At 35.4% G+C, this 11,739-nt stretch overlaps 1 protein-coding gene across 5 annotated transcripts in view; it reads left to right on the top strand.

The window, feature by feature from the left end:
• CSPP1 (centrosome and spindle pole associated protein 1) overlaps window positions 1-11,739 on the top strand; it is an 81,430-nt gene that overhangs the window by 6,893 nt on the left and 62,798 nt on the right. For 4 of the 5 annotated variants that reach the window (XR_001145298.1, XM_012723055.1, XM_012723057.1 and 1 more), the window contains exons 4-5: window positions 5,497-5,600; window positions 5,990-6,013. Coding sequence is in view for 4 of the 5 variants with exons in the window: in XM_012723055.1 (XP_012578509.1) it covers window positions 5,497-5,600; window positions 5,990-6,013 (128 nt within the window). In the remaining variant the exon portion in view is untranslated. The remainder of the gene's footprint in view (window positions 1-5,496; window positions 5,601-5,989; window positions 6,014-11,739) is intronic. The other variant, XM_012723056.1, reaches the window with a different exon arrangement.

Here is an 11,739-nt window from a genome sequence, read left to right as displayed (position 1 = left end):
CGGCAGGCGGGAATCGAACTCATGCGGAAGTGGCTTCAGATTCTCAGTGCTGTGCTTTAACCCGCTGCGCCACCAGGGAGGGCCTGGCCTATTTATTTTTAAGGTTTTTATTTATTTATGCATATAGGAACTGGGATACAGGTCAGAGGTTTGAGAGGTGGGGGATGTATGTGGTGGTGAGACGATTCAGCAGAGAACAGGCAGATTGACTGAAATACTTTTGAGAAGAGCAGCAGGTGGGACAGGAGAGGTCTGCTGTGCCATGTGGGTCACCTCCTGCCTGCAGACCTAACTAGGTGCTGCAGATAGCTTCATAGAGCTGTGCTTTAACCAGTTGTGCTACCAGGGTGGCCCTGAAGCCATTATTTTGGAAGACTACCAAACTAAAGAGATTTTACTGTTGTTACTAGAGATTATTTACTGATTGTTTAATTTAAAATGGTATCTTTAAATGAAATTAGGAAATTCAGTAAAATTCCAAAAAATTATAAGGAAGAACAAGTTATATTACTGTATTATCAGAAAGAAAGCAATAGAATTTTATATTGCAGAGAAGTTCTAGAGGTTAGACTGAGCTAGAAAACTTAAGATTTTGGAAAATGGGCTAAAAGAAATTGATATTTATTAATTTTTAGTTGTGTCTTTAACTATCATTCCTTTTAGCATATTTGGCTTAGATTTTTCTTACTACAAACTAACTTCCAGAACTACTACCTCTTTGGTTTGGTTTGTACAAGCTAAATTGGTCCTTTGTAATACCTTTATAGCTGAAAGTTTGAGTACAATGTTCTCAGTTAAAGTAGTCACTTTTCTTGATAAATCACCTGTTTATAGAGACAGAGTTGTTATTTCTTATAACTTGTTTTTTGCTTATTTTTACATAAAGCTTTGTTCTGATAAAAGACAAAAAGATTCTAAATATGTGTTTCTTGGTAATTTATTTTATGAAGTGTTTTTATAAGCATTGTGTTAGAAGGTAATTTCATAAAGATTGTATTCTTTAGTTTTAAATATTTCATTTAACCCACATCCACCGTTATAGAACTAAGTACTTCTGATTGATGTAGTTCTGAAGCATTATGTTATCTTAGTCACTGATGTACTTAGTGAATGACATCACTTCAAATGACTCTAAGATGACACTTATGCTTTACTTGCTGCTAGAACCATCAGAAGACAGTTGCTGTGAATAAGTAAGTCTCCCCTGAGATGTAAGTTTAAAGAAAATATTTAAATTATCCAATAAATTTAAAAATTATTTTCCATGACTTATCTCTAATGACATAAAATTTTGGTACCATACACCAAAGTAAAAACTAAAAATTATTTTCTGTTGACTGAACCTTAATAAAGTTTTAAATAATTCAGAGTTGTGTATACTTATTTGTCTTTTAAGACAATACTATAAATACTATTTGAGTCAATAGTGAAAACCAAATATTCTTTTTTTAAAAGATAATATGTTTATTTTTATATCATTTTGTGCATTTTTCCATCTCATTTGTAATCCCTGTGGGCTTCCCACCACCAAATCTACCCATGTGCCATCACCATAGTCCAATGCATTTCCCTCCCTGCACTGTTTTTGATCCCATTCCCCTCTCCATCCCCATAAAATGTCTCTGGTATATAGCTGTTCATTATTATGTTCTCACCTAAAAACAACTGTTCTTAATAAACAAAGTTGATCTTAGCATAAACTGTTTAGAAATTAAAATTAAAAAGATTGCTTTTTTTCTTTCAGTTCTTCATAAATCTAAGCAAAATTGTAGTAAAAGTTACCTCATACACATGACTGTTCTGAAACTTGTAAATTACTTGTTTCCCAAGTAGAAAAGCGGAGCACGCTGGGAGACAATCCTTGCAGCATTGCTATCTTTTTCTTCTTGACCTAATAGAGCCTCTATTGTGACCCTTTGTAATGACAGGTACCTAACTTTAGTTACTAGTAGTTATACCTAATCTCTCTATGCAATTAGAAGTACTAAAAGTACTAAGAAGTAGTAAGAAGTACTAAGACTAATGTTTATCTACCATTTTCTTCCTTTGTATTACTCAGAGATTTTTTCACTATACTCATTGACACCATTTACTCAGTGAACATTTCTTGGTTACAGGTTTTTTGACAGTAAAGCATAGACCTTGCCTTCATGAATATTGTAACTCAGTTTTATGTCATACTCTAGTCTGAATGTGTAAAGCAAAATTATTTTTCTGTGTAGACTTAAATTCTGTACTTTTAAAATTTAGTTTTAGATTTCTTTCTAATGAAATAATACCTTTTGGGGATGATTTAAAATTCAAAGGGTATGGAATGCTGTAGATTCTTTTGGAAGAGAGTTGAATGTATGAGTGAGCAGTGTTTGAAGAGAATTCTGTGCTTTTAGCCTCTCTCATCAGAAGTTAATCTTAGAAGTATTATCAGGAGCGCTCCAAAGATTTTTAGTAGAAAGCAGAGATTGTATTTATAAAAGATAGTGGCCATTCATTTATATTTATGCCGCTTTGGTCTCTTTCTTCCTGAAATATTTCAGTGATGTAATAATAAAGCATTGATATGACACATTCACTAGTTTTGATTATTTATGTCTTGTGAGGCATAAGACACAAAATTATATTATTAATTTTAGTTTATAGACTATGTGCAGTTATTTCATTTATATTTATTTATTTTTTTAAAAAATATTTTTGCATACAGAACTGAGGTATAGGCCAGAGGTACAGGGGTGGTGAGAGGATTCACCATTGTCAGAGTGAGGAGCAGAGCAGGTAGATTGATGAAGTACACTGCTGAGGGGAGCAGTGGGTGAGGCAGGAGAGGTCTGCTGTTCCATGTCTGTCCCCTCCCTGGGCAGGGATCGAACTTGAGCTGAAGGGGCTGTGGCTTGCTTTGTAGTTCTGTGCTTTAACCTGTTGTACCACCAGGGAGGCCCTAATTTATATTTCTATAACTGAATCTATGGAAAATTAGTTTACAAGTAAGTTTTTTAAATCGTAGTTTTACATAGTAAGACTAAAAAAGGGAGAAGTGTTCAGAAATTTAAATGCTCATCTAATGTCTGCACTTGAACATAGTATTGTACTGTTAAGATACTTGAGAAGTATGACATTTGATTTTGATAGCTTTATTGCAGTATGATTTATAAACCAGGATGTTTATTTTTACATCATTTTGTGCCTTTTTCCATCTCAGCTGCAATCCCCGTGGACTTCCCATCACCAATTAACCCGTGTGCCATCACCATAGTCCCGTGCACTTCCCTCCCCTCTCCCCCCATTTTTGTGTTTATCCTTGTGGTGTGTGTATGTTTATCCTTTTTAGGGGGTAAAAAAATCAGTGGTTTTGTTACTAGACAGGGTGAGGAGTACCCCAGGACCCCCAAACCTCCCTGCTCTGATTAGGGTCTGCCACCCACCACATCAAGGCAAAAAATACTCTAGCGTGAAGGAACTTTAATACAATTAGTGTGCAGTAGAGAAGGGAAAGAAAAAATAGTTTCCACACATAACACCCAGTTACCCATCCTCTCGTGGGTAAATGCCCAACCAGAGTTGGCCCCAGAGCAGGGCCACTGAGGCTGGGAAACCTGCCACAAGTCTTAGGTACCTTCTGGTGGGGGACCCACAGTAAAGGGACAGAGAGGTCCAAAATGTCTGGAATAAAAGGAGTGAAATCAAAATTTTGATAAAAATTGCCATTGTTAATCGCCCCATGGATCTCACCCATATCTGTTTCAAGTGTCTCTTTCCACCTCAACCAAGTCCTTGTTACAAGTCCAAGGCTGAAGAGCAAGCTCAGCTTGTTAATATGTCTGTTTCATGTGCCTCCTCCAGTTCTCTTTCTTGCTCTCCATATTTCCTCCTCCTTCTCTCCACCTTCTCCCTGCTTAGCTCCATCCTTTCTTGGTTGAGGCAACAAACCTGGAATCTCCCCTTTTCCTTGGTACCATCCTGTTACAGTTTTTAGTGTTTTTACAAGTTGTGAAGTCATCGCTATTGTCATCACCCTAAATGAAATTTGATTTTTGAAATTACTCAAAATTGTGTGTGTGTGTTTTTAACTATCATCAGTTCCTGTTTAGGATGATGAAAAACTAATGAAAATGGTCAGTGATGTTGGTTATACAATACTGTGAGCTTTTGTGATGCTACTGAATTGTATGGTTAATAATGGTAAATTTTATGTTATGCATATTTTATTGCAGTGATAATTAGTGTTCATTTATATGAAATTAGAATTGGTACTTGGAAAGTTTTTTGAAATTTTGACTAAACCATGCACTGCTGTAATATTTTCTACACACACATTGTTATTAATTTCTGCAGACTGAGAAACAGGTGAAGACTGTCAGTATTTGTTTTTATAAAAATTTCAGTAGAATTAAGAGAAAATTATTAATACTTCTGTTTTAATTTTGTTGTATCTGAAAAAGCAAGATGCCAAACAAGTTGTATAAAGGAGCCGGAGGAAGTAAATATAACAAACACACTTTCTAATAAAGTTTTTGTTATAAAAAGTCTCGAAGGAGGGCCCTCCCTGATGGTGCAACGGGTTAGGACACAGCATTGCAAGCTAGCTGCAGCAGCTTCAGTGCCAGTTCTATCCTCCACCCCGGAGGTGATCCACATGGCAAGGCAGACCTCTCCTGTCTCACTTGCTGCTCCCCTCAGTAGTGTACTTCGTGGATCTGCCTGTTTTGCTCTCCACTCTGTCTCTGGGAAACCTCTCACTGCCCATGCACCTCTGGCTTGACCACAGTTCTAAATGAGTACATAAACTTTTTTTTTTTATTAAAAAGTTTATTTTTACATCATTTTTCACATTTTTTTTCATCTCAATTGTAATCCCCATGGGTTTCCCATCACCAAATCACCCCTGTGCCACCACCATAGTCCCGTGCATTTCCCTCCCTTCCGCCCCCCCCCTTTTCCCCCCCCCCCGAGTACATAAACTTTTAAAGAAAAAAAAGTCTGGAAGGAAATGTGAACAGTGATATCAGTGGTTCTGAATAGAAATGGGTGATTGGAGTTCATGGGTAGGAGGGATATTTTCTGTTAAGTGATTGTGTTACCTAATAAAACTTTTCTTTTAAAATATTTATTCATTTATGCACACAAAAGCTGGAGTTTAGGCCAGAGGTGTGGAAGAACAAGATTCACTAGAGACAGGTAGATTGACTGAAATACACTGCTGAGGGTGAGCAGTAGGAGAGAGGTCTGCTGTGTGATGTGTATCACCTCTCTGGTGGGCGATCAAACTCATTTTGCAGTGGCTGTAGATAGCTTCATAGTGCTGCAGCTTAACCTGTTGCAACACCAGGAAGCCCTCCCCCCCCAAGAAAGTATTTTAAAGAAAAATTTCATTATCATAATATCAGTCTCAGAATCAGCACGGCTGTATTCCTTCATACTGTGCTTTATTATAGAAGAGTGTATTGTGGTTGAGATTGGTTTGAAAATTATGTATATTAAGAAGTGATTTTCTTTTCTTTTTAGGAATTGATTATGGATTAAGTTTACCGCTTGGGGAAGACTATGAAAGGAAGAAACATAAGCTTAAAGAAGAATTACGGCAAGATTACAGACGCTATCTTACTCAGGTAATTTCTATTTATTACTTAGGTTTTATGCTTTATAATTCTTCACCTAAATTTGTTTGCTTAAGATTTTAGTAATATGTGTTGAAGCTTAGGTTTTCATTATACTTAATCACTAAAGTTTTATTATTTAATCTTTTTACTTAGCAGCGTCTTTAAGTGTATTTTGTTATACAATAGCTAGATTGTTTTATTGTATGTTTACAAATTCAGTTTATTCACATTTGTTACTTATAAAATTAAACAATTATGCTATTTTTAGTGATCCCACACTGTTTTTTGTAATGTTTAATGACATTTGTTCCAAATGTTAAATGATGTCTATTCTGATTTGCATGTGGAGAGAAAGGACTTAAATACATTTATCAATGGTTTGTTTCCTTTGACTTTAGGGCATAACACAAGCAAAAAGAAAGGTAGGGTTGCTTGCAAAATGTTCCCTTTTAGCTTTATTATTATTTTTAGATAAATAGCTTATAATCATTTGCATTTATGATATTGCTGGTCTCAGTAAGAGAGCAGTAAGAAAAACAGCTGCATTTGTGATTTTGAGACTTTTGAATGGTACTATTTTGTATCTCTGCTGTTAGCAAGATGACAGTCTATATATTCTAATTTTCCATTAACACAGTCAATCATCATTTTTGATTCTTGCTTTGCATTTGTTTTTGTTGCTTTATTATATATTCTTTTAAATATTCTCCTGCTGTTCTAAGTCCTTTTCTTTTTAGCATGTTGGTGTTTGGTCTTTTTAGTATGCTAATTACAATTCGATTAATAATATTCTAAGATACTTTTGAACTATGTGTTATTAGAATTTGGGTTACTCACTATATTTGCACCAAAACCAATGATTGCACTTGTAAATTTATATTGGAAAACAAAGAGGAAAAGTTTGAGTTTTACAAAACTTTTTTAAAAAGAGTCACACATTCTTCATCATTCAACCAATACTTTTTATACTTAATATGAAGATGAATCAGGTGTGAATCCTGTCTTTAAGGAGCTTAGGATCTAGTTGTAGAGTTAGCATTCATGCAATTTAGAAAGTGATAACTAATCAGGATGTAATGGATCAGGAAAGGCCTTCTGGTGTTATTTTGTAAGGCATTATGGGATAGGTAGAATTTGGATATTTTGTGGGATTAGTTCAGCAAAGGAAGGTTTTCAGGTGGAAATTACAGAATGAAGAGGGACTTGAGGGGGTAGGTAAATTTAAGCTTTGCTGTGAATGAGGCATATTATGTTGACCAGTTTGACTGGGTTAGAGGAGATTCTTTTTGAGAGTGGTAAGAAATAATGATATAGGTAAAAAGAATAGGATCAGATTAGAAGGCAATAGATTTAAAAAAATGTTTTTTATTGAATGAATATCAGTTTACATGTCATTTCCATAATTCAATTCCTTTCAGTCATTGTTGCCATAGTGCAACGAACCCACCACCAAAGGATCCTTAGTCTACCAGGTAGACTGTTGTGTACCCTCCCTCCTTTGCATTTTAACTTTATTTGTGCAGTAGGCACTGGGGAAACATACCTCCTTAATCAGTCTGTGAAAACTGTGTTTTAGGACACTTTCACTCGTTAGAAACTCTTATCTTAATGTCTTAAGTGATTGCTACGTATTTTTAACTGATCTGCTAATTCTCAGTCCATTTTCTGTGCTACTTTCCAGAATGATCCTAGGCCCTTACTGACTTAAATATTCAGTGTCTCCCTTCTGCTTACAGTATAAAAATTTAAATTCCTTAGCATGGCACATGAAGTCTTTCACATTGCAGTGTGCTTTTCTGGCCTTATGCTTCAGTATCCTCTCTCTCAGCCACAGCTCCTCATTACATGGAGTCTCTCTGGTAGCTACCATTTTCACTTGGATTTTTCAAATTAATAGATAAATATAAGATTAGAAGAAAGAATGGTAGTGGGAAACTTAAAGAAATTGCCTTTATGAAAGAGAAAAAGATCAAGGAGCACAAGTCTTTAAATTCGGAGAGATGTGAAGTGTGTGAATCCAACACACTTTTTTGAGTTGGACTATCAAGAATGTATTTTTTTTTTTGAGGAGCAGTAATTACTTATTACTCTTTTTTATGAACAAGAAATTATGATCAATTTTTTTGTATGAAAGCACCTATCCTCACCTCAGTTCTCCAAAGTAATTAATGTTACCATTTTTTGTAGATGAGAGAGCTAAGGCCCCAAGAATATTTACTATTTATTAAATATTATCTAGTTATTAGCATTTTTCTGACTGTCATATTTTACTATCTCATAACAACAAAATAGATTTTTCAATTAAATGTATGTGCTGAATACAATCTAATGACTAACTTAAAATCATAAGCTGTCTATTTTCATCTATGTTGGTATAAGAACCAAATGGGAACAAGGGTGTGGTTCCTATCCCTGGAACTCCAGTTCTTTGGACTCCAATTCTAGGGATGTTACATCAGTTTCTTTCTCAAGACAGGCTTCTTCCTATCTAGTGAATGCTTGTTACATTTCAAGGTTAAATAAAGTCATGTAAGGAATGTTTTTTGAATGTCCATTATATGACAAAGCAGTGTGATAGGGACTAGGGGTGAACAATGAGAAAGACAGTGATCCATTACCAGCTAGAATTCATAGCTTTACTGATGTTTCATCAGTGGTGATTTAAGAGCCCTTATGAATTTGGAAGGTGACCAGAAACCTCACATTGTTAGAGTGGGCTATTGCTATTTAAAAATATATTATTTAGGTCCTCCTTAATGGCACAATGGTTAAGGACGCGGCACTGCAAGTGAGCCACAGCCCCTTCAGTACGAGTTTGATCCCTGGCCCAGGGGGTGATCTACATGGTATGGCAGGCCTAACCTGCCCACCGCTTCCCTCGCAGTGTACGTTGTTGATTTGCCTGTTCTGCGCCCCACTCTGTCTCTGGTGAAGCCTCTCGCCGCCCTGTACCTCTGGCTTGTACCCCAGTAATGTATGAATAAATAAATAAATCTTAAATATATATACCAAAAAATATATATAAAATTCTCATTAAAATGGAACAGTTCGGAAGTGCTCATAGTATACATCTATTAATACGGTTGGCCTCTCTCAGCATAAGTGCATCACCAGGCAGCTTATTTCTTAGTTACCAGTGTGATTTTCCTGACATTATGCTTTAGACTCTGCAACTTTTAGTTATCTGTTTGGATATTTATTTATTCACTGCCATATCTGGCATTTATTTATATATTTTTTTCCTTCTACCAAATCACCTGAGTAGTCCATACCCCATCTGCCTTTCTACCCTAGCCCCATCACCCTTCTGGTAACCATTTTCTTCTTTTTAAAAAAAGGTTTATTTATGCATAGAAGAACTGGGGCACAGGTCAGAGGTGTGGTGGGCGGGGGAGGGGAGAAGAGAATTCACCAGAGACAGAGTAGGGAGCAGAACAGGCAGATTGAAGTACACTGCTGAGGGGGACAGCAGGTGGGCGAGGAGAGGTCTTCACAACATGTGGGTCACCTCCCAGAATGGAAACCAAGCTTGTGCTGCAGTAGCTGTGGACAGCTTCATAGTGCTGTGCTTTAACCCATTGTGCCACCAGGGAGGGCCCCATTTTCTTTTTGCTGAGTTAAAACTTTACTACTTCTAGTCTCTGCATTTAGTTATTTATATTGCATAGATGAATAAAACCATCTGATACCTGTCTTTCACTTTTTTTTCACATAATCACCTTGAGGTCTGTCCATTTTGGCTTCCCAAATGCCACTGTTTTGTCTTTCTTCACAACTGTGTAATAATCCATTGAGTTATCTATTCCACACTTTGTCTATCATTCATCTGGTGGAAGGGCACTTGAGTTTGTTCCATGATTTGGTGATTGTAAACAGTGCTGCTATGTACATAGATGTAGGTAAACCTTTTTATGAGTTTTCATGTTATTTGGATAAATACCTAATAGGGTTATTGCTGTAACATACTGAATTAACATTTTTGTTTTCTTCAGAAATCCCCATACTGTTTTCCACAGTGACTGTACCAATTTCCAGTCCCTCCATCAGTGGATGAGAGTTCTTTTTCATTGTAATCTTTCCAAAATTTGTTAATTCCATTTTATATATTGGCCATTTTCATGGGGGTGAAGTGATATCTCACTATTGTTTTAATTTACAGTTCTCTTATAAGTGATGTTGGACATTTTTTCATGTATGTAGGCCATCTGAATGTGGTCGTCAGAAAAGTGTTTATTAAGCTCCTTCGCCCATTTTAAATTGGGTTATTTGTTTATTGTTGAATTGTGTAGGAACTTTATAAACTTGGTGGACTAATCCCTTGTCAGATATATAGTTTGCAAATATTTTCCCCATTCTGTTGGGTTGCCTTTTTGTTTTTTGTGATAGCTTCTTTTGAGGTATAGAAACTTTAAATTTTGTTATCATTCCATTTGTTTAGTTTTGCTTTTGTTTTCCTTGCTCTTGTGGTTGTATTCCCAAATATATCTTTGTGGTAGATGTTGTATATAGTACATCCCCTATATTTTCTTTCAAGGTCTTTGTGCTTTCATTTCTATGTCCAAATCTTTAATCCATTTTGCATTAATTTTTGTGTATGGAGTTAAATATGAGTCTTTCTTAATTTTTTTTGCAAGTAACTCATGTTTGCCAGCACAGTATGTTAAAAAGGCTGTCTTTTCTCCAGGGTATGGCTATACCTACTTTGTCAAAGATGAACTGCCCATATTTATATTGACTTACTTTTGAGCTTTCAGTTCTGTTAGTCTGAGTTTCTATTGTTGTTCTAGTACCATACTATTTTGATTACTGTTGGTATCTAATATAGCATAAAATCAGGAAGTGTGGTAACTCCATTTTTCTTCTTTTCTATGAAGATTTTTTAACTACTTGTGGCCTTTTGCAGTTTCATATAAATATAATTGTTCTACTTCCTTAAATCATTAGTGTTTGATAGGTATTGTATTAAATCTATAAATTTCTTTGGGTAGTTTTAAAGATACAAGTTTTTCCTATGCATTACCATGAGTATCTTTCCATTTCTTTGTGTCTTACTTGTTTTGACAGAGTTGTGTAGCTTTCAGTGAACAGGTCCTTCACCTCCTTTGCTCAGTTTATTCTCAGGTAGTTCAAACTTTTGTTGTTATTGTAAATAGGAACTGATTTCTTGATTTTCCTTTCTTTTGATACATTTTTTGCATATAAAAATGCCACTGAAATTTGTGTATTGATTTTTCCCCCCACCACTTTTACTGTATTCATTTGTTATTTCTAGATGCTTTTAGTAGATTTTTTTTCTTTAAGTATACTAATATGTCATCTGTGAATAGTGACAGTTTTTCTTCTTTGCAATTCCTCCTATGTCTTTTCCTTCATGACTTCAGCTAGGACTTCCCAAACTATGTTGAATTATAGCAGTGAAAGAATACACACCTGACTTGTTCCTGATCTTAGTGGGAATGTTTTCATCTTTTTTTTTTTTTAACTATTCAGTATGATGATAGCTGTGATTGTTTTATATACAGACTTTATACTATTTAGATTCCATTTATTCCCATTTTTTTGATAGATATATCATAAATGCATGCTAGATCTTTTTCAGTGTCTGTTGAAATGATGTAGCTTTTGTCTTTTGTTGATCTGGTAGATGACTTGGATTTACTTGGTGTTGAACTAGGCTTGCAAGCATCTCTGGGATGAAATCTGTTAAATTGTGGTGGATAATTCTCTTAATATGTTGCTGTATTTGATTTGCTAGGATTTTGTTGAGGACTTTTCCATCTATGTTGATCAGAGATAGTGGTTTGTCTTTTTTTTTTTTTTTCTGGTAATATGTATGTGTTTGGTTTTGGGATCAAGGTAATGTTCACCTCATAGAAGGTGTTGGAATTTTCTCCCATTTTTTTTTTGAGGAGTTGGAATAGGATAGGTATTAGGTCTTTTTAGGTTTGGTAGAATTCACTGGAGAAGCCATCTAATTCTGGGCTTTTGTTCTTGGACAAACTTTTAATACTCTTTCAATTTTAGAACTGTAGTTGGACTGGCTAAGCTGCCTATATCATTCTGGTTCAGTATTGGGAGATTATGAGTCTAAGCATGTATTTCTTTTAGATTGTCCAGTTTGTTTGTGTTGTAGTCACTTCTGTAGTAT

The sequence above is a fragment of the Condylura cristata genome, unplaced genomic scaffold, assembly GCF_000260355.1.
Source record: "Condylura cristata isolate star-nosed mole 26May11 unplaced genomic scaffold, ConCri1.0 scaffold00009, whole genome shotgun sequence".
In the NCBI taxonomy this organism is placed as follows: domain Eukaryota; kingdom Metazoa; phylum Chordata; class Mammalia; order Eulipotyphla; family Talpidae; genus Condylura; species Condylura cristata.
This window is presented reverse-complemented; position numbering and strand designations above follow the sequence as displayed.